Below are 24,506 nucleotides of genomic sequence, written 5' to 3' on the forward strand. Positions count from 1 at the left end.
TTGGTGAGAATAAACGAAGTACAATATTAAAATCGTTAAATTCAGTGAGTAGAGGTTTTTCTTATTGTTATATATTCCAACTATAACGAGAGACGTCGTAAACAAATTTTTTCCTTTTTCCATCCAGAAAAAAAATTATTTACTTGAAATAAATTTTAAAATAAAATATTAAAGTTACATATTTGCCCTTCAAAATCATGAATAATTTTTTCCTTAAAAAAAGAAGTGAAGATTCTGACGATCAAGAAATGTCTACTTGTAGCAAAGCTAATGAACCAATTCGCACTAATAAATTATCAAAAACTGATACTTGCATTAATAAAGATTTGACTATTTTTAACGTTCAGCAACAAAAAAGCACTAATGAAACAACAGAAACAGAAAGAATAAGTTCATGTAAAAAGGGAACAATGAAAAAGAATGTAAAAACTTGTTTATATCAAGAGAGTAAATCCTAAAAATGGGATTTACGTGGTGTGGTGATAAATTAATTCCCAGACCTAAATGTATTTTGTGTGGTTTGGTTCTATCAAATGAGGCTGGTTCCTAGCAAATTATTGCGACATTTGTCCACAAAACATGACAACTTGTTGAATAAAAATCCTGAATATTTCAAAGAGTTAATAAGATTACAAGAAAAACAAAGTAAAAGTTTTGTAAGAAAGTTTACAATTTCCGACCGAGTTCAAGAAGCGAGTTATTTAGTCGCTGAAATAATTGCGAAGGAAATGAAGCCTCATACTATCGGCGAAACCTTGATTTGTCCGTCCTGTTCAACAATTGTGAGAACAATTTTTGGTACTGAGGCAGAAGAAGAAATAAAGAATATTCCATTATCAAATGATACTATCAGTAGACATATTAATGATCTGTCAGTTGATATTGAAAAGTCAGTTATAACCAAAATAATCGAATCAAAATTTTTTAGTTTGCAGTTAGATGAGTCAACTGATATCGGTGGTAAAACACACTTACTTGTTTTTACTCGATTCATTGAAGATGATAATATTATCGAAGAATTTCTGTGCTGCAAGGAATTTGAAAAAACTACAATGGGAAAAGATGTTTTTGATATAATGAACACATATTTTAATACAAATGGTCTATCTTGGAAAACTTGTGTGGGTATATGTACAGATGGTGCACCTTCTATGGTTGGAATTACAAAAGGATTTGTTTCCTTTGCTAGAAAAGAAAATGAGAACATTATAACAACTCATTGCTTCATTCATCGTGAATCATTGGTGGCAAAGACAATAGGCTTGGAATTAAAAAGTGTATTAGAAGAAATCATTTAGATGGTTAATTATATCAAGGCCAGACCATTAAAATCTAGAATATTTGCAGGACTATGTGAAGAGATGCAATCTCATTACAAGAATCTTCTTCTTCATACCGAAGTAAGATGGCTTTCAAAAGGTCGCATATTCGATCGTTTTTGTGAACTTAAAGAAGAAATATTAATGTTTTTCCAAAATGAAGACAAACCAGAATTCTATAAATTATTACAAGATGATTTTTGGTGTTCCAAACTAGCCTATTTAACAGACATATTCGATCATCTGAACAAGCTGAACTCCAACATGCAAGGAAGAAATGAGAATATTTTGACATCTACAGATAAAATTAAAGCTTTTAAAGATAAGATAAAAACGTGGAAGATAAAATTAAGCACCAACAATGTAGAAATGTTCCTTAAAGTTGCCTCCAGAAAATGTAAGAACACTGATCTGCAAAAGCTCATTTAACATCATTAGAAGAAAAATTGACCATTATTTTCCAGACATTTCAGTCAATTTATACAATTGGATTTGAAATCGAATTTACTTAACAATATTGTTACTGTTGTTCAAAAAACACCTGCTGAACTCCTATTGTTAATGGCCTTTAAAATCTGTAAAATTCTCTTGTAAATATACTCAAGTTATTAGTGAGTCTTTTGGAACTGGCTTTCAGTTTTGAGTATTCATTTGCGAGATATCTTTTCAAATGGAAATGCATAATGCAAATGATTCCAGAAGTAACTTGGATCCATGTCGAGAGTAGATAAGTGATCAGATGGGTGATACTTTTTCTCACTAGAAACTGTATCATGGGAAAATCATTAGCTGATAATTGGAGAAAATCATTGACTGATGCATTAGCCTGTGTTTGTATTATCTTCAAAATGATCTTAATGCTTTTTTTTTTAAATATAAATTTAACTTGCTAGACATTATGGTTGGGGTGCTTAAGGGTCAAAGCTATATAACTGAGATGAGACCTCCACATACCCTTCAAAGGAATGTGGAGAACTGACCAGGGCCTCTGAACTAAAGTCCAATCCTCACCTTCTCATGGTGCACCCTGTTAGGTATCTACCTGGATACTGAACGGACGAGGATGGGCTGGCAATTTGGGATTTAGCCTACCAAATTGTATTCTTATTGGCTTAAACAAAATTTTCAAATGATGGTACAACATGACAGAATTTCATGCCTGCTGGGGCATTGCCTGGTTCAACAAGCCCCCCCCCCCCCGTTGTTTTCGCCAGGGAACCAGGGCAAACAGCGAAAAGTCAGCTACTGGAACAAATCCTAAAACCCATCCCCAACTCAACATCACCAGAGTTAAAGATCGGTACTATCAACATAAGAAGCCTGACTGGAAAAGAAATGGAGCTAGCTGAGGAATTGGATGATTGCCATAATAGGGGTGACTGAAACAAAAAAAAAGGCAAAAACTGGTGAGATCTTTCTGAGCAATAAATACAAAATGTTATATTCATGCAATGACAATCAAGGAAAAGAAGGAGTAGCCATAGTATTCAACACTAAATACGAGGCTAAACTTCTTGAATAGCAGGCAGTCTCAAGTAGAGTGATGTAGGCAAATATGAGAATGGGGAACTGGACAATGAGACTTATTTGTGCCTATGGTTCCACAGAAGGTTCTACTAAAATAGAAGTGAGGGAATTTTTTGAGGCATTAGAAAAAGCAACTGACACAATGAAAAAGGAAAAGTTGGTCCTTGTTGGGGATCTAAATAGCAGAGTAGGAAATGATTGTGAGACATACAAAAATATTTTGGGAAAATTTGGAGAAAAGAGCAAAGCTAATAATAATGGCAAATATCTGTTGGATTTCTGCTCAGGACATGGACTGGTTATTACTAACACCATGTTTCAACATAAAAATGTGCACAAATTCACATGGAGAGAAGAGGCTAGAAATAAGAAAAGTCTCATTGACTATGTTATTGTTGATAGTGATGTTTTCTCCCTGGTGCAGGACACCAGAGTGTACAGAGGATTTGAAATTGGAAGTGATCACTATTTAGTCTTGAGCAGGATAAAATTGAATTTCATATTGAAAAGAATAACATGTAAGAAAGTTTTAAAGCGAATAAAAGTTGAGCAGCTCTCAGATGTGAACTGTAGACTAAAATACACAAATATTATTCAAGAAAAAATGAAATAGTTTGAGAACAGGAACCAAACCTTGGAGATAATCGGTGTTTTCTTCAGCCAGAGAGGCATGTGGTGAGGTTGTCTGCAAGGATAGAAAAATCAGAACTCCATGGTGGACACAGTAAGTTAAAGAGGCAGTGAAGGAAATGAAGAAAGCATATGAAAAGCTCCTGGCAAATAAGTCAGCTTGTGCTTTTAGAGAATACAGAGACAAATGTAAGAAAGCTAAACACTGTGTAAAACTCCAAACAAAAGACTTTGGCAAGAACATAGAAACTTAGAAACTAAATATCAAGAAGGTGGCAAAATATTCTGGAGGTTGTTGAAGAAGCTCAGAAATGGAGGAAAGAGTGCTGTAAATGGAGTTAGAGATGATAAAGGTGACATGAAAATGGAAGAAAAAGATATCCTTGACATATGGAGTAATTACTTCGAAAAATTGCTAAATGAAACAAGCAGTGATGACAGCACAGTGGTAAAAAACACTGACAGGCATGCAGTCAGGAATACATATCGATACTTGAAGTAGAAAAAGCCACCAAAAGTCTGAAATATGGAAAAGGCAGCAAGAGTAGATGATATTTGACCAGAAATGCTCAAGTATGGAGGTATAAAAGTCTTACAGTGGCTGCACTGCATAGTCAGAAGGCTTGGACAGAGGGAAGAATTTCAGATAATTGGAGTAGAGCTCTAATAGTACCCATATATAAAAAGGGAAATAAAACTGAATATGAGAATTACAGAGGTATTTTAATACTTAGTGTTCCTGGTAAGATATATGCAAGTATACTTGAGAAACGGTTGAGAAGAATTGTGGAAGAGAAGCTTGGTGAAGAAGAAGCAGCTGGATTCAGGCCAAATAGAGACTGTCAGGATCAGATTTTCACTTTATGACAGATAGTTGAGAAATCATGGGAATATAACAATTATCTGAATTCTTTCTTTTAAGCTTACAAGGTGATCTGAATGCATTTTTGAAAATTATGGAGACAAGCTTAAAAGAAAGGATTCAGATCATCCATGGAAATGATACCCATAAGCACTGCAATCGCTATGGTAAGTTAAAGATTCGTATTTCCCTCTTGATCAATCGGCTGGCCTTTTTAAAGAGATGCAGAGACAATAACCTTATTCCTATCTGCATCAGGCTAAAAAAGAAATTTACGTTTGGTAAGGCACTCCGTATTTATGACCGCACAGAAAAAGCAATGCTCAGAGAACAGATTCAAACAGCCCACCAAAACCTAGCTACAAAACAAAATATGGTTTCAAAATTGCAATCTGAACTATCGAACTATATTAATCCAGACATTCTCCAAGTACTTGAAAGAATTACTGACAATTTGGCCAAATATACCCTGGAAAAGAATAAAGTAAAACTTGAGACCAAATTGCACAGTTTGAAACAGTGGCAAAATATGGCGGCCAGTCACAGGAATCCATCCAATCAGAAGACTTCCTCCCTGATAAACACCCACAATGAACAACAAATAAAGGAGACAAGGAGCGACCAACCATTGGCAAGCAAGAACCATGTGATCAACCTATCAAGCCACACCCTGAACAACGGTGAACTTACGCTACTGAATAAAGTCTTAACTACGCAATAGCACCTAAAAAGGTAAAGAAATTGGATTTTATCTACCACATAGAAAGAGGCATCAGGTCCCTACCTAACAATATAGCAGATAAAATACGACTAGAAACTAGTAATGTCCTGAACACTAAGAAAACCATACAGAACAACCTCACAAAAACTGAACTAACAGCAGTTAAGTTATTAAAAGCCAAACAAAACATAACAACGAAATCGGATAAAGGCAATGCCACTGTCATCCTTGATAGGTCAACGTACGTACTTCAAATGAATCAACTAGTAGCCAATAACAACACATATAAGCTCGTAAATTATAACCCAACAAAAAGGATAAAACAGAGAAACTACTCAAGTCCGTCACTTCTTGGCCACCAGACACAGTTAAAAAACTCAAACCCCACTACGCCCACCCCCGAATATATGGGGTCCCAAAAATACACAAACAAAATGTGCCCCTTCGACCAATCGTGGAAGGAATAGACAGTCCCAATTACCACTTAGCCAAGAAATTAGCGGCAACACTCAAGGAGTTGGTAGGTCATTCCCCATCCTACATAAAAAACATAAAACAGTTTATAAACAAAATTAAAAACATAACGCTCGACAAAGACGACTTATTAGTCAGTTTCGACGTTTCTGCCCTTTTCACTAATGTCCCCATCAATGACACAATTCTCCTACTACAGAACAAATTTCCGCCCTACATTATGGCCCTCTTTGCCCACCTACTACAGTCCGGTTACTTCGTGTGGCAAAACAAATTTTACCTACAGAAAGAAGGTACAGCCATGGGCTCACCACTATCCCCCTCCCCCAATCGCCAACTTCTACATGGAAACCTTTGAGCAAAGGGCTCTTGATTCCGCCACGCTAAGACTGACAGTCTGGCTTAGATACGTTGACGACGTGTTCGCGATCTAGCTGCATGGGCAACAAACACTAAATACATTCCTTAGCCACCTGAACAAACAACACGAACGCATACAATTCGCCATCGGAATCGAAAATCAAAATTCGCTCCCGTTTCTAGACACACTAGTCACACGTCTTCCTTCAGACAGTCTATCCTTCATGGTCTATCGAAAACTGACACACACACTGGCCAATACATACATGCTAATTCATACCACCACCCATCACAAAAATATGGAGTCATTAACACCCTTAAAAACAGAGCTACAACAATTTGATCTAACCAGCAAGCTCTGAAACAAGTACTAAAAATCATCAGCGACACATTCACAAATAATGGCTATACTACTACTAATAAAATACTCCATATAGCAAAAACGAATCTAGATTACAGTAAAACCATAGCCATCCCATACATTAAAAGGTTTTCGGAAAAAATCAACAGAATCCTACAACATTATAACCTCAATGCCACCTTAAAACCACCCACTAAACTTAAAACCATATTCAACTCCTCTAAGGATCCTCTCCTCCCATTAGCACGTCCTGGAGTCTATTGCATCCGCTGCACCTGTAACTTACCGTACATTGGTGAAACAGGAGGGACAATCCCTATATGCAAGAAAGAACACATTAGACACATTAAATATAACCATTATGGTGAAGCAGGCCTCTCAGACCATGCGCTCAACACCTTACACCAAATCAACTGGAAAAGCATCCGCTCTTTACACCACACAAAAACCTGGTATGAAAGGAAATTTAAGGAAGCCTGCAAAATCCTGATAAACCACCCAAATATCAACAACAAAGATGGCTTGAAAATTCCAAGGATCTGGATGGCACACATTCAGCCTACCTAATATATAAGATCCAGCATAAGTCAGGACTCTAGCCAATCTTCAACTAGTATTAGAAACCATTCCATACCAACTGGCTGGAATGTATAGGTATAATCATGATGGTAATATATGTATATAGATAGATACTTGTTGTTGTTGCGCCCAATGTATTTCTACAACCAACAGATAACACTAATAATAGGACTCTAGCGTTGATGTATAATTTTTTTTTTTTTTTTTTTTCACCAGAGGTCAGGCCAACAATTGTTGTAGCAGTTGGTCAGTATCTTTAACAAACCAGTTGGATTGTAGTGTAGCTTGTTCTCTGTGTATAGTTGTATGCTCCGGAAGATGACCTTGACATAAAGGTTGAAACGTCCAATGTACATTTTAGTTATATTAAACTAAAGTTTTTATTCAAACACGGTAGTTGTCTCCATAATTTTCAAAAATGCATAACAATAATCTGTATTTAAGTTTTGTAGACTGGAAAAGGCATATGACAAGGTGCCAAGAGAGAAGCTATTCAATACGCTCTACAGTTATATGGTGTCAATGGGACATTATATCAAGCAATATTTAATCTGTATTTGAGTTGTAAGTCAGCATTTAGAATTGAAGGAAGTACAGGAAGATGGTTTTATGTTAAATCTGGTGTCAGACAAGGATGTACATTATCCCCTCTGTTATTCATTATCTATATGGATTACATTATGAAGGAAAGTGATATCAAAATTGGAGTTGTTAATCTCAGCTCTTTGCTTTATGCAGATGATATTATACTTCTAAATAAATCCGCTACAAGTCTGCAAGATTCTCTGACTGAATGAATAACTGTTGCAATAGATATGGTATGAAGGTCAGCATGACAAAGACAATGAAATAGGCAGAAACATTGAAAATATCAACTGCATTGTGAATGGAGAACCTATAGAACAAGTAAAACATTTCAGCTACTTAGGCACGATTTTTAGCGAAGATGGTAAATTAAATATGGAAATAGATAACAGAATCAACAAACCTGGTATGGTAGGAAATCAACTGAATAAATTTATGTGGAATAAGAGAGAAAGTAGCCAAAACACTAAATTAGCTGTATACAAGACAGTGTTCAAACCAATTTTAACTTATAGATCTGAGAGCTGGGTTGAAACACCTGATCAGAGACTAGAGACCACAGATATGAGAGAGCTGAGAAAGATTAGGGCATGAACAGATTTCAACAACGGCAATATCATATTAAAATCGAGGATATTAGGAAAGAACTTGATATTGTCAGCATCCAGGAATGCATTAGCAGAACTAATCTCAGGTCACTTAAGCAGAATGGGAGGGGATAGATTAGCAAAACAAGTGTTTTCTGCCTGGTTGGCAGGAAAAAGACTTAGAGGAAGACCAAGATATAGTTGGATTGATACAGTAAAAAAGTGCCTTAGAAGATAGAAATATAAGACCTGATAATGGAGTCTTTACAGGTAACAGACTGATTTGGAGGAAAATTGTAGATAGGAAGTTAGTAATAGTGTAAATTTTTCATGTAGTACTATCATATCCTATACATCCCTTGAGGGTATATATCAGGAATTTGATGATGGTCATAATGACATTATGGTTAAGCTTATATTTCAATGAACAAATTTCTCACCTTTTAAACATTTTCATCTGTCCTGTGGATTATTGAACAACTGCTCTGTGGTATCATCATCATTGATATATTTCTCATTTTAAACTTTATATCAGTAAAAAGCTATTTAACCATCAAGTTCTCACTGGTACACTCCACCAGCCTTGCACAAATTAATATAGAATTTTTGTTCTAAAAAGTCTGTACTATCCTATTCTATAGTCTGTACTGTACTGTACTATACACACCTTTTCACTATAGCTCTTGGCAGAACATTCATTCAGTTAATACACATCTAGTTCTGGTACAGATTGAAATGTGTGTTGAAATATGTCTTAACATGCACCTTTCCTCTTTATGCGACTCCACTCAGTAAAATCATATTGTTAATTTATAGCCACATCCCAGATATTTATTAATGAAGAAGGCAAGAAAAAACATTACAAGTATATTTGGGCAGCACCATTTCATAATTTTCTTATTAAGAGTTAGGGTTTTTGTAACCTTGTTTGGTGAATTATGGCTGCTTTTATTATTCCTCATAAATGAAAGTTAACTAGAATAGAATTAAATCCAGAGTTAAAAGACACTAAATGGCATTGATCTGGCCAATTATTTATTCATTGTACTTAAATTATGAAAGAATTAAACCAGGAATCAGTAATAGAAAAAATTAAGAAATATAAACATAAATGTATGGAACATGTTGAAAGAATGAAAACAGAAAGATTACCAAAACAAGTCGTAAATTACAAACCATTAGGAATAAGAAAACCACAATGTCCTCTTAAGCGATTCAACGATGACTTCTAAGATTCAACTTCATGAATAAAAACATCCTTTATTTTTTTCAATTTATTAAACATAACGCTAATCTTTAGCTTCAGTTGGGTTTTTATAATAACAAAGACTTTAGCTTTTTAAATTTACTAAAGTTGACAAACATGATACCATTTTATTTATAAATATTTTATTTGAGCATTGCAGGGATTTCAGTAACTTAAACTTTGTGTATTTTTGTATTTGCTTTTACATTTTACACTTATGTATCTCTGCAACTTTTCTCTGGAAAAGATTTTTTAAAAGTTTTTTTTTTTATTGTTGTTGCAGTGTTTTAAAAGAACAATGGATAAGAGCAAAATATGAACGTGAAGAATTTATTCATGTTGATAGACAAGGCTATAACTCTGGAATCATGGAAGGATCTTTATGGAAGAGAGGAAAGGAAGATGAACGCTTTCATTTGAGAAAGTTCATACTTTCAGAAGCAGATGGAACTCTTAAATATTATGTAAAGGAGGTAAATCGGAAATTAAATATACAGAATATATTAATAATATATTATCCTTGATGTTTGAAATGCACTCTCAGATAGTATGCGAGTCCAGTATAATGAAGGATTAAGCAAAACTTTATACAAACAAGTCTTGATGCCATACCAGATAAAAACAGAAACATGTTAAACATAACCAAATTTAATAAAATAAAAACATTTATATTTTGTATTTGCTATTCTTACTGCATCATCACAGTTAGGAAAAAGAATGTTGAAGCAGAGGAATAGCAAATAAGTTCATATCAATTAACACATAGGTTGCTGCTGAAAACAAGTTCCATTGTGAAATGGAAACCATTTAAATTGCTTAATTGGTAAAACAAAAAACTGAAAATATATGTTATAGTGGAATTAGCAAATCTATTCAGAAAATGTAGCAGAGATGGTCAGGAGTTCAAGACTTCTGGTCCAGAAGACATGATGAATCCTAACTCTTGTAATATACAATCAAATTTCATAAAAATTGTTTTATAATTACTGTCTGCCTACAGCATTTTAGATAGAACAAAAATAAGTCATCATTAAATTCCTGATATGTATTCCTGTAAGCTCACCCCCCCTCCCCATTCTGGGAGACAGAATGGGGGAGGGTGGTGGGCTTATAGGATATTACGACAGTACTACATGAAAATTTTACATCATTACCAACTTCCTATTGACAGTTTTAATCCAAATTAATCTGTTATCTGTCTGGACTCCAATATTGTCTTATATTTTGGTCTTTTATAGTAGTCTTTTCTGTCCATCCACCTAGATCTTGGTCTTCCTCAGAGTCTTTTTCCTACAATCCTTTCAAAACTTTCAAAAAAAAAAAAATTGTTTTGCTAGTCTTTTTTTTCTCCCATTCCATTTAAGTGATCATACTACTTTAGATTTATCTTTGCTCACATATTCCGAATGTTAAGAATGCCAAGTTTCTTGCTAATATCTTCATTTTCAATATGGTCATGCAACTTGATGCCTTCTGTTCACTCCCCTAATTTTTCTCAAAACTCTCACATTAGTGGTCTCCACTCTTTGACCAAGTGTTTTATTTCTAACCCAGCAGTCAGACCCATAAATTAAAATTGGTTTGAACATTGACTTGTATATAGCCGATTCAGAGTTTGTTTATTCAGTTGGCTACCTACCATACCAGCATTGCTAATTATGTTGCCTATTTCTATATGTAGTTTACCACCATTACTAAAAACTGTGCCTAAATAATTGAAATGTTTTACTTCTTTTATAAGTTCATTATTTAGGATGAAGTTGATGTTTTCAGTGTACTGTCTATTTACATAGTTTTTCTTTTTATTGTTCATTTCATACTGAATTTATTACAGCTTATTCAGTTTAGTAAGAGAATTCTGCAGAGTTCTAATGAATTTCTTAGTAGTACAGCATCATCTGCATAGCAAGCTGAGTTCAGTACCTCCAATTGTGATACACCTCTGAATCAAAATATAAAGAAAAAACTATGTAAATAGACAGTACACTGAAAACATCAACTTCATTGAGATAGTATTCTAATAACCGGAGTTTTCAAAATAATCTCTGCAATAGCAGTTGAAAGGTAATAACTGCATCAAGAGATGAGAGGAGATTGAAGCATATCGTGATGAAAAACCGCTTCCAAAATGTAAAGCACTAGATATGAATATGTCTAAATCTACGATATTGAGATGACTTCACAAATTGGGTTTTAAATCATGTGTGACTAAGACAAAGCTGTTTATGACTTCCAAGGAAAAGGCAGCTAGAGTGTAATGGTTTAAGCAAAGACTTGTGGAGTCGAGAGGACTGGAAAAAGGTACTTTTTTAGCTATGAAAGTATGTTTTGTGTGTTCCATGATCATCAAGGGATATGTGTTTGGTGACTTAAGCAAGAAGTATTTGATAAAAATGTGTCTTTATCAAATGTATGACTGCAGAGGATCCAGATAGACTGTGTATTGTATATGAAAGAGTCAATTCCAAAGTGTACCAAAAAATTCTTGAGCAGTTTATGTTACTGGCATTGGAAGATTTATATGATAGTGATTTCCTTTATCAGCAAGATTCAGCTTCTTGTCACACTTCCAAGACAACTACTAGATGGCTCAAAGAAAGGCAAATCAATATAATTCCTTGGCCATCAAACTTACCAGATTTAAACCCCATTGAGAATTTGTGGGGAATCATGAAGAAACATCTTCAAGAAGTTGCCCCAAGAGACAAAAATGAATTTTTTGTAGGCATAGGTTTCTGTGGTTTAGCAGTTCATAAGAAAGATTCCAGTAATTGGACCACATGTTTATTAAGATAAATAACAATAAAAAAACAAACCCAACAAGTTTCATAAGTCATTTGACTTACATCTTCAGGGGTCTCTTCTTCTTGTGTTTATAAACTTTTAGTTACCTTTGACCCCTGAAGATGTAAGTCAAACGACTTACAAAACTTGCCGGGTTTGTTTTTTATTGTTATTTATCTTAATAAATATGTTATCCAATTAAACATGTGGTTCAATTACCGGAATCTTTCTTATAAAAAATGAACTTGTTTTGAAATGGGCATGTTTTGATTAAAAAGACTGTGAACTGCTAGTAAATAATATGCCCAAATGTTTACAAACAGTCATAAAAGCTAAGGGGGGGGGGGTTTGCAACAATGTACTAATTATCATGTTGTTTCCCTTTGACTGTAATTTTTGTGCATTTTCACATTATTCAAATATTTTGAACCATGTTAAAAATTATTATAATTTTGTGAATGTTTTTAAATAAGTTTTCTTATAATTTGTTACATTTTTATGTGTTTACATGGTTATATAATCTACAAAGTACGTAGATTTAGATGATGCTAATTCATATTTGATAATAATAATTTTCTATGCAAAAAATTAGAACTGCAAATCATTCAGCACATTTTTTTTTGATTATTCTAATTTTTTTTGATTCAGAGGTGTCAGTCTTAATGCCACTTTCTGTCATAATGTGATCCATATAGATGATGAATAGCATTGGAGATAGTATTTGCCCTTCGTCTCAGACTTGATTTAGTATCAGACCATCCATCTTTTGGTTTAATGATAACCTAAGAGACAACTTCTATTTGGCCGGAATCCATCTTGATCCTCTCAGAGTTTCCTTTCCCAAACTTCTCTTACCCTCTTTTCAGGTATGCTTGTATAAATCTTACCAGAAACATAGTAGAAAAATTCCTCTGTACTATGGGAGCTTTACTCCAATCATTTGGAATTTGACCCAGTCACCAGCCATCTTAATTATGCAATGCTACTGTAAAATACTTATATCTCCATATTTGAGCATTTCTGATTGAATATCATCTGCTCAGTTGCTTTTCCACATTTCAGGTTTTTGATGGCTTTTTCTATCACTGTCCTGTAACTTCTTGTTTCATTCAGTAATCTTTCAGATTAATTACTTCAGCCATGTAGAATACCTTTTTCAGTTTTCATGTCACTTTTATCATCTGTGATTCTTTTAACAGTACTGTTTCCTCCATTTATAAGCTTTTTCATTAGCTTCTGGAACATTTTGCCACCTTCCTGATCTTTATCTTCTATATTTCCATGACTTTTGTTTAGCTGCTTTTACTCATGGCTTTACTTTATTTTATTTTTATTTTTTACATTTTCTCAGAACATGCAGCTGGCTTACATTATGAAAACTTGAAATACCCTTTCTTCTTTTCCCTGATTGCCTCTCTAACCTCCTGAGTCCATCAGGGAGTTCTTATTTTTATATCTTTTCAAACACCTTGCGGATACATATCAGGAAATTGATGATGATGCAAATAATTTCACCACATGCCTCTCTGACTGAATCACTCAATGTTTTCTTCAGTCTACCACTCTGAAAGCAGCTGTACTTTGATTCTGCTTGCCGGTCTGGTTGACCTAGTGGTTAGTGTATCCACTCTATAGCCAAGAGACTACAGGTTCAAATCCTACTAACCGTTTACCATATGTACTGTTATAACCTGTGTCCTGGCACAGTATGACCTTTGATGTCTTTGCACCATAAAAATCAAAACAAACAAACAAAAAGTTGATTCTGTTTAAAATGATATTAAATTTTTTCTTGCTTAAAACTAAATATTAATCACTTCCTGTTTCAAATTCCTTGCATATGCTTGTGTTTTAAACGAATAAATAAATAAAAAATAAGTCTCATTGTCCAGTTCCTCTTTTTTCAGAACATATCCTCATGCTTTGTGTTGAATACTATATATAACCTTGTTTAAACTGAGTATTGCTCTGGCTACCATGAAATTTTATCATGCTGTATACCCTCATTTTGTATTTTGGTTTAAGCCAGTAAGAATACACCTTGGTCAGCCCATCCTTGTTTGTTCAGTATCTAGGTCAATACCTACCAGTGGTATGCACCACAAGGTGAGGGTTGGACATTAGGTCAGGAAGGCCCCATTCAGCTCTCCACATTCCTTTAAAAGCAATATGAAGGTTTCCTCCCAGTTATCTAGCTTTGATCCTTAAGTGGCCCCACAGAAATAATTACGAGGGTAGCCTGAAAAGTTCTCAGCCTAACAATGAAAAAACGGATTTAAAATTTCAAAATTATTTTTATTTTTCAACATAATCTCTTTTACAGCTGATATGTTTACTCCAGCGATGCTCCAGTACTATTATCCTGTCCCTGTAGTGGTTCTCAGAAGATCTGCAAAACACCCTTCTACAGTTGCAGTCACCTCTTGATTCAAAGAAAAACGCTGACCAACTAGGAAGAGTTTTAGTTTTGGAAAGAGATAGAAGTCAGAGAGCCAAATCTGGGGAATAGGGTGGATGTTCCAACAATTCATAGTGCAGATCCCTTAATTTTCCCATTGCCAAAACACCTTTATAGGCAGGTGCATTGTCCTGATGAAAGATGATTTTTTTTCTTCTGCAAACCAGGTCTTTTCTGACGAATAATTTCATCTAGTCTGGTTAAAAGATCGGAGTAATATTCCCCGGTTATTGTTTTACCCTTTTCAAGATAATTAATAAACAAAATGCCTTTAGCATCCCAAAACACTGATGCCATGACCGTTCCTGCTGATGGAACCGACTTTGTCTTCTTTGGCACTGAACAATCGGCTTCTGTCCACTGTTTTGACTGCTGTTTGAATTCTGGTGTGTAATGGTTAATCCAAGTCTCATCCATAGTAATAAATCAATGCACAAGATCAGTTTTATTCTTGTTAAAATGCTCCAAGCACTGTTCAGAGATTTTCATGCTAGTGCATTTTTGATCTGCTGTGAGCAAGCGCGGCACCCATATTGCGCAAAGCTTTTTCATTTGCAATTCTTCATCCAAAATATATCCAACATTCTTGTGAAAATGCCTATAATCTCAGCAATTTCACGCACTTTGACTCGCCAGTCATCCAATACCATATTGTGCACTTGATCAATGATTTCTGGTGATGTCACACTTTTTGGATGTCCTTCGCATGGATTATCTTCAAGGCTGTTATGGCCATGTTTAAACTCAGCAGCCCATTTCTTAATTGTTGAAAACAAAGGAGAAGAGTGCACATAAACTTTTATGAACTTCGAATGAATTTCTTTTGGTGTTAAATCTTCTTTTCGAAAGAATTATATAACCATACGAGACTCAATTTTATCCATTTCAAGGGATACAGACAACACTTTTGCTTCACAGCTGTATAAAACAAGCTACTTGATAGAATGACTTGCAATTTCACATGGATGCTTATGACAGATGCACCCACTTAGAAAAAAAAATCTTGCCGATAGTGTTGTTATCTATGATTGAGGCTGAGAACTTAACTTTTCTTTAATATTTTCTTGAACCTTGCATCTCTAATCTGTTCTTTACCATAAAAGGAATCAGTTTCACTTTTGGAATTGCTTTGCTGCATAGTCAACAGCAGCAAGCACTAATATCATTCACATATATGCTTAATAATTTATATTAATTCTTCGTCACTTTCATATCAATTATTTCACAATGCAATATACATTAAAAATAAATAAAGGAATGTGTATTTTATCAATTGTTCAAGAAATACACAATATCCCTCTTCTAAGCTAAATAAATATATGAAACACATTTTTATTTGCAACCTTTAGAGTTTTTCACAAGTGACCTAATAGTATATTTACTAAATGTAGATATACTTTGAGAACTGTGAGAATAAATTGAATAATTATTTTAATTATTAAAAAAAAAAAAGTTGAAAATTGATCGAGCCTCTGAATCTCTTAAAGATCATCTCCAAATTCATGCCTCTGCCTGCAAGGGTGCTTTCCCTCGAATAGGTTTAGAGGAATGATACTGGTTAAATACCTATAGAATGATCACAAGAGGAACAATGATTTGAAGTTTATCTCTTAGATACAGAATTTCATCAAAGCATCAACAGGGGAATCCTTAGGAAGTTTTCCAAGCTTTAAATCCATATAGATTTTTCTCCAAATCTTTCCTCTTTTTTGCACTTTTGCCACAGTCTCTACCTTCCATTCATTATGATACTATGATATTGTTCATAGTATTCTGGTTTTTTTTTTTTTTTTTATTCAAAGACATCTCATTTTGTTCACTTTGTGTAGAGAGCTAATCTTGCTGTATTCTGTTTTCTAGAAGTATAGCTTTCCTTGAGATTAAACTCTTAAGCTTCTAAAGTCCAGTATATAACTCTGATTTTTGTTCTTCATGTTAGTTTAGACATGATAAATGTTTGTCTTCTTCTTTCTTAAAAATCGATCCCTTCCATTTTTTTTAGGATAGCCAAGTTTTCTCTTTACTTGTGGATTTTATTCCATGACTGCATGAGAGATTTCTTGATAATCTTTCCTAAGTATGTGAAAATTTTCCATCTAAATTTTCATTTTCGGATTTCCAGGTTTACTTTTTGCTGATTTGTTCTTTTCCAAAGTCTTCATCAATAATAATTTGTGGCTACCAAATTTGAAGTATACTTGGGGCATCAATTTATTAATGTTTATAGCTTTCTTTGTATTTTTTTGAAATTGACCACATTTCACATCCATATAAAAGAACTGATTTCATACATGAATTAAATAGTTTTATTTTTATATTTGTGTGAATATTTTTCATTTTCCATACTCTACTAAGTTTAGCATATGCACCACTTGCCTTATATCATCTCTAGTTGCTCCTCCATCAGAAGATAAAACTGCCAAGATATGTAAAATTAAAAACAGTTTCAGTTTTTTTCATTTTCAATTGTACTTGGTACCTTGTTGTTCATGTTGATTCCCATTTGTTTCATTTTATGTGTATTTATCTTCAAACCAACTTTCAGTGATTCTTCTTGTAATGTGATTAGTTTATTTTGAATATCTGCATGTCTTTGAGCAATTAGACATAAATCATCTGCAGCATCTTGATCACTCCAGATTTTATTTATTTTCAATGATATTCCTCTGGTATATGTCATTGCTGTCTGGTTTAGAACATGATATAGCACCATTATAAATAATAAGGAGATAGCAGACATCCTTGTCATACTCCAGATGCAGAAAAGGCTGTGACAAATATCCTTCATTCAGCACCTGGCATTGGATTTTATTATATCCTCTTTATGAGTTCTATTATCTTCCGTGGCATTCCTTTGTTTTGAAGTGCACTTCACACACGACCTCTAGCAATGAATATCAAAGGGCTTTTTCATAATCCACAAACAGCAAATATAAAGGAGATTTAAATTCATCCAGCTGGTTCGATTGTTATTCTTAAGGTGTTAATGTGGTCCTATGCAAGAACTATTTTGCCTAAAATGAGACCGCTCTCTCTTCTCATTGCCCTCATCTTAAATAGTAAAGATTCTTGAAATAATAATTTTGCAGAAAAATTTTGCTAATAACATATAGCAGGTTTATATCCCTCCAATTACTGCAATTTCCTAAATCTCTTTTCTCTGGTATTTTTACTATTATCCCTGTATTTCACTTGAGAATGTCTCTTTTTCACAAATATCTTGGAACAGTGGGTAGAGCATCTCTAATGTCAGTTTTTAGAACCTCTGCAATGATACCATAATGCCTTGCAGCTTTTCCATTTTTCATTTCTTTAATAGCCTGTTTTTTTATAAATAAATAACATATATATGAAAGATAAATCTTTTTTATTTTAATTAGTATAAAAGTTTGCCCTAGTATCAAGGATATCTTCAGTATGACTTTCAAATTAAACAACAAGAACAGAAACTGGTATACCAGCATCTCGAGTTGCTCCTCCATCAGAAGATAAAACTGCCAAGATGTGTAAAATTTAAAATAGTTTCAATTTTTTTAATTTTCAGTTGTACCTTGGTATATTCAAAAGAATGACATGCGCAAACTGTGCATACATGATATAGAACGTCATGGTCTAGAACCTTAATTATATTAAGTGCCGAAACCCCGGCTCTAGTTTCATTAAGAAAAAATAGCATTATATCTATTTTGAAAGCAGATAAAGGAAAAGCGGTAATGGTAATGGATAAGGCTGACTATGAGAGAAAAATAGACTGCCTTTTACAGGACACCTCCACCTATCAAGACATTAATTATAACCCTACAAAAATGCAAATCAAGCAATTAAATAAGTTGCTTGATGAAGCAACTTATTTAATGTTTGGCTGGGATCAAAATACTGTGGACAAGTTATACATGCACTCATTTTTGGAAGAACTCCTCGTTTATATGGTCTCCCAAAAATTCATAAAGAGGGTTATCTTTCAAAAGCATTCCCTCTCATGCAGATGTTTCAGTTGTACCACTGACACCTGGTCACCAGAGCCTTGTTTGTGATAATAGGTTCTGCCACAAGAAGACAAGGGTGGTATTAGAGTGGGAGAGACTGGCTTCATAATATTATGCAGTCACCATCTCTTAGAACCCAATAAGAATTTGTGGTCTGATCTAACTTGGATATCTTGACCATACAACAGATATCTCAGTTTTTATTTAAAGGATATATAATTGTCAGTGGTCAAGTAGTTCATTTCTGTGCTTCTCATTCTTATGCTCAGGAAAGTTATTGGTTTTAGTTCATCTCCTTCTTTGTGTTCCACAACTGCAACAATGCAATCTTGAGATGAATTTGCACTGATTTAAAAAAGATTCTCGCAATTGAGGATAAATTAAAGCTATTGTCAGATTATAGAGAATGAACAAATAATCTTTGTTCTTTAGTTTTCTCAGGAGAATTTTACTCCTTGCTTTTTACGGTTAGTCAGAGAATTGAAGTATGACAAACAGTTCGGAATGAATGGCTGATAAAAGTTATCATGCCAGTAGACCTTCTATTCTGTCTTACTGTTTTGGGGGACACTAATTGATCTGTCTGGTTTTATTACATGGCCAAAATATATAACCTCTCTAGAAAGAAACTACATTTTGATGTTTTCAATTTTAGGTTTGCATCATATAATCTGCATATGACTTGCTGTAACAGCTTGCAGCAAGAATTGGTTTGCAAAATATACCAACAAGATATTTTAAAAGACTACAACATCATTTTCTGTCTGACTTGTTGAACAGAATACCGTTCATTAAGGGCTGAAAACTATGTGCAGAATGGCATGCACCCTGTGGCATTTGAGTTAATTGGAATTTCTACCATTGCATAGTAAAATGCAAGGTAGTGTCTGTTTTCTTTTTATTTTTAGTGGTATCTTAGTAATAAGAATTGAGAACAACTTTGCAATGTTTAAAGTAGCTAGCAATTCTTCTTTCCATTCAAGGGAAAATGAATAGGTTTCGTGACCTTATTAACCACTCCTAAATCAAGCACAAAATACATCTCCATATGGCTTCTCCAATAGGAAGAAAGAACTGGCCTGCAGTTGATTGTGACAGCTTAATTATATCTGCTTCTAAATATTGTTGCAAAAGTTTCTCAAGTTTTACTGTATTTTAAATAATGTCTAATGAAAATTGACTTATCTGTTTTATGAGTATTCAACCATGCTTGTTACAGAGCGACTAGGTATTCTTTGTGTAAAGCATGTGTTGAACTTTTTAAAGCTTTTTCATAAATATAGCAGCCTCATCATTTTTGCAGATTTGAATTTAAATAATATAGATATTATTCAACAAGATTTCACAAGGGAATTCTGTTTATTTTTAACATCACTAGAGCAAATAAGTTTTAATAAACATATTTCCTAAAGATCTGAATAATTTGAATTTAAATTATATAAGACATTATTCAACATTATTCAACAAGGTTTCACAAGGTCCCCCCCCCCCACCCCCCCCCCCCCCCACCCCCCCCCCCCCCCACCCCCCCCCCCCCCCACCCCCCCCCCCCCCCACCCCCCCCCCCCCCCACCCCCCCCCCCCCCCACCCCCCCCCCCCCCCACCCCCCCCCCCCCCCACCCCCCCCCCCCCCCACCCCCCCCCCCCCCCACCCCCCCCCCCCCCCACCCCCCCCCCCCCCCACCCCCCCCCCCCCCCACCCCCCCCCCCCCCCACCCCCCCCCCCCCCCACCCCCCCCCCCCCCCACCCCCCCCCCCCCCCACCCCCCCCCCCCCCCACCCCCCCCCCCCCCCACCCCCCCCCCCCCCCACCCCCCCCCCCCCCCACCCCCCCCCCCCCCCACCCCCCCCCCCCCCCACCCCCCCCCCCCCCCACCCCCCCCCCCCCCCACCCCCCCCCCCCCCCACCCCCCCCCCCCCCCACCCCCCCCCCCCCCCACCCCCCCCCCCCCCCACCCCCCCCCCCCCCCACCCCCCCATTCTTGTTACAAACCATATAAAAAGTTGGCATCCCTTATCCACTCTACCAAAGACCAACCACTTCCCCTAGACCTACCTGGTGTGTACCAGGTCCCTTGCAGCTGCAAATTGTCCTACTTTGGCCGAACAGGCAGGACAGCAAATATCAGGATTTCAGAACATAAAGACTACATCTGGTTTCACCAGTACAGCCACTCTGGGCTGGCAGACCATGCCTTAGATACCCACCATAGAATTTGTTGGAAGAAAACTAAAATAATACACCGCAGCAAGTTTAAGTACGAAAGATTATTCAAGGAATCATCAGCAGCTCTAAAAAAACGTTCCAAACCTCAACAAATTTGGGTGCATGAAACTACCCCAAATTTGGGAGACTTACATTATGAGAACTGCAGCTCAACAGCCAAGACAACCAAATTAGCTGCCAGAGGGTACCATTAGGACTTTAGGAACAATATTAGTTTCTTGCCTTCTTCCTCATTTCCTTTTGTTAGTGCCTGCTTGCACATACCATATTTTTATGTTCCTGAAGATGGCAATGTGACATTGCCAAAATATAGAAGTTATTAAAGTTGCCTTTAATTAATATACTTTATATGCGTTGTTAATTCCGTAAGCTAATTACCAATTATGTATGACCACCGTATAAGCCTTGCTACTAGAATCAAGCTACAGTAGTGAACAAATTAATCCGAACAAGCCGAATTTTCGTCAAGTTTTTGGTTTTTGTTTCACTTCTGCTTTCTGTTTCAGTTCGCTATTTTGGTTGATGCTGCATGTTTTAACCATCTCTCTGATGTTTGTTAATAGTATTGTGCATTTTTAATAGCGTAAATAAGTTGACATTCATAGTGTTTTATTCATTTTGCTGTAAAATGGATACATCTCCAAGAAAGCATTCAAAAATCTGTACTCTTTGTCAGCACACATCCATGACTCAAAGACAAACAAATTGCCAATGAGTGTGGTGTTTGTTTGTTTGTTTGGCTACTGTTAATGCAATTTTAAAGAGGTCTGTTGAGTCAGGTACCTGTTCTGATAGAAAAGGAAAATGTGGGCAAAAAAGGAAAACTACACTTACTATTTAGGAAAAGCAAAATGAGTCCAAGATTGTCTGCTGTAGGCTGTAGACTTAAATAGAGACTTGGCAGCTAGTAAGATTAATGTTTCTGACATGACAGAAACATACCATGCCCACAGACCAAAAAAAAAAAAAAAAACAGTTGACAAAAGGCTATGCAGAAAAAAAGAAGCTCCAGTGGGAAAAAATGTACAGAGATTGAACTGTTTAGAAGTGGAAGAAGAAGATCATATTCTCAGATGAGAGCCATTTCTTTGTACAAGGAGAGCAAGTACTCTATGTTTGCAAATCAGCAGCTGAGAAGACTTCTCCCACCCTCCTTCAACAAGTCCTAAACAATCAACTAAAAAGATGTTCGAGGTTATTTTACACATGATGGTCCAGGATCACTTATGCCTGTTGACAGTATGATTAAAAGTGACTAATACATAAAAATATTGGAGAAAAGAGTGGTCTCACAGATCCAGAAAGACAAAGAACTCATCTTCTAACAGAATCTCACTCCATGCCACACTTCAAAAAAAGTAAAGCAGTTCCTCAAAAATCACAACATCTGGTTGCTTCAGTAGCCAGATAACTCTCTTGACATTAACCCAATAGAAAATTTGTGGGCCATAGTGAAAAAGAGATTTGGAAAATTAAATCGGGATACAAAGGATAACTTAATACAACCCATTATAAAAGTATGGTTTCAAGATGTAGAAATAAGAAAAATATGTTGTACGTTGGTAGAGCCCATGCCTAAGTGAATAAATGAACTTATTAGGAACAGAGAAGCACACATAAATTATTAGGTAAAGTTGAAGTTTAATTTTTTATTTATTTTCTTGCAAAATTAAAATTTTTCTTTAAAATGTGTGTTTGGATTAATTTGTTTGCTACTGTACTTGCAATCCTCAGTTTTTGACTGCCTTGACACACTTTTGGAGCACCAGTCTTGGATAGAAATTGTGAATTTAGTGAAACATTCCAGAATTACAGAGATAATTTCTCTAATGCATTCAGAGCAAGTTTTAGATATGGAAAGTGGAAATAGTAATCTGGTTATGGAAAGGAAGAGTAGAAGTAACAGAGATCATCACACTTGGTGTCACTATAATAATAGAAGTTTGAGAATCACTAAGGGAAGGGAGGAGATGAAACTTGTACAAAATTATAGCTTGAGTTATTGACAGTAGAGAGGACCTCTACAGCTTGGAGGAAAATCAGATGAAGAAAAGATCAAAGAGTTTAGTGAGTGTGAAAGGGTTGCCTTGTATTCTGATTAGTATACTGATTACTGTTTAGAAAATACTTTGGCATCTCTTCTACTTGAAAAAAGGAAGCTCCCCCCCCCCCCCCAAGTTCTGGACTGCTAGGCCAGTTCTCCTTGAATTCTGATGACTCGAATTTTGAAGACTCGACACTCAGGGTAGCACCTGAGTTTCAAAACGTTTCAAATAACTTGACAAAAAACGTTACAAAAAAAAGCTTATCATTTTATGTTATAGGGTAGATAATATAATGTATATATTTCAGATCCTCCAAAGTGCCATTTTTGTATTGAAATGAATTTTATGGCAGCTACATCAGTCACAGTTAGTGGACAGTAGTTGGTGTAGCTGCTATTTGAGGCTTACTCGAAAACAGGAGGTCAGATTTGAATGCCTGTAAGTGTCGATACACATTACTTGCATTTGCATTTATGCTACAAATATTAACTGCTCTGGAACTTGTTTTTTTTTTTAATAAGGGCTCTTTTTTATAGTTTTTCAATAGAAATTTTTTATGTAGAGAACAGGTATATTTGCATAATTCTCTATAAGTCTTTCCTGGGAGGCATAGTAGAAAAATCCTGCATAATTTTTACATTCAAAATTATTTCTCTTTTTATCAATATGATGGCTGTGACTTTTAAGCCACCAAGTCACTGACTACTCTTATTACAAGAATTCATTAGGCCTAAAATTTAACCTCTTTTTATATTATGTTGAATATTGGCTGCTACTTTTATTTGACAGAAGAGTTCAACAGGACATGGTTTGTCTATTAGCAACTTTTATCAACTGGAGCACTTATGTGAAAAAAAAATAATAATAAGGTTCAAAAATGCATTGTTTTTCTTTTCCTCTGCACTTACAACTAGTGCAATTTTAGATTTTGATCAAATTTGGAATATGTAATTGTTGTACGCCCTCTGTCCAAAAAGAAACCGAACTTTTCGAAAATAGAAGAAACTAGTGGCGCCACCTGTCATATCTTTTTGTTTTCGAAAGCACCAACCTTCATTAGTGTTGTGTCAACTGTTTGTGGCATTTGTTTTATTAGAAGCCGAGTTATAGTGCCAAGAGTGACTGTGTTTTGATGAATGGTCGGAAAATTAGTTTCAAACAGAGAGTTGCGGTTGACTTTTGTGTTAAACTTGGTAAAAGTTTTACCAAAATGCTTCAAAAAGCATACAGTGATGAATGCTTGTCTCGTACTCAAGTTTACTAGTGGTTTAAGCAATTTCAAAGTGGTCGTGAGAAGTTTGAAGACGACTAAAAGCTGCGCCATCTAAAAAACTGGACTGAGTGAAGTTAACATCCAAAAAGTGCATGATTTCATCAAAGAAAACCCAAAATCGTCCATGAGATTGATTGAAGATTCCAAAATCATGTGCACAACATTTTGACCGAGAATTTGGGCCTTTGTAAATTGAATTTGCGATTTGTTCCCCACAAGTTGACAGACAACCAAAAAATGTATCGAATTGAACACTGCAAGGATCTCATTAAACCCGCTTGTAAGGACTCGAACTCACTGTATTCACCTGATTTAGCATCTTATGACTTCTTTCTCTTCCCCTAACTTATTTGCCAATGAAAGGAAAGCGATACGACATTGAAAATGTTCAAGCAGCAGTAACCACAACCCTCAACATTATCCCAAAAACCGATATAAAAAACTAATTTAACAAATTAATTGATCATGCCAAATGCTGTAT

At 35.4% G+C, this 24,506-nt stretch overlaps 1 protein-coding gene across 1 annotated transcript in view; it reads left to right on the forward strand.

Annotated features, from left to right (window-relative positions):
- The window catches only part of LOC150108990 (arf-GAP with dual PH domain-containing protein 1-like), a 165,566-nt gene that overhangs the window by 48,184 nt on the left and 92,876 nt on the right, over window positions 1-24,506 (forward strand). Inside the window, exon 3 of the mRNA XM_090401433.1 lies at window positions 9,535-9,724. Coding sequence (XP_090257559.1) covers window positions 9,535-9,724 — 190 coding nt within the window. The remainder of the gene's footprint in view (window positions 1-9,534; window positions 9,725-24,506) is intronic.

Source organism: Typopeltis vanoorti, chromosome 2, assembly GCF_054136105.1.
Source record: "Typopeltis vanoorti isolate ZY-2024b chromosome 2, IOZ_Tvanoo_1.0, whole genome shotgun sequence".
Classification (NCBI taxonomy): domain Eukaryota; kingdom Metazoa; phylum Arthropoda; class Arachnida; order Uropygi; family Thelyphonidae; genus Typopeltis; species Typopeltis vanoorti.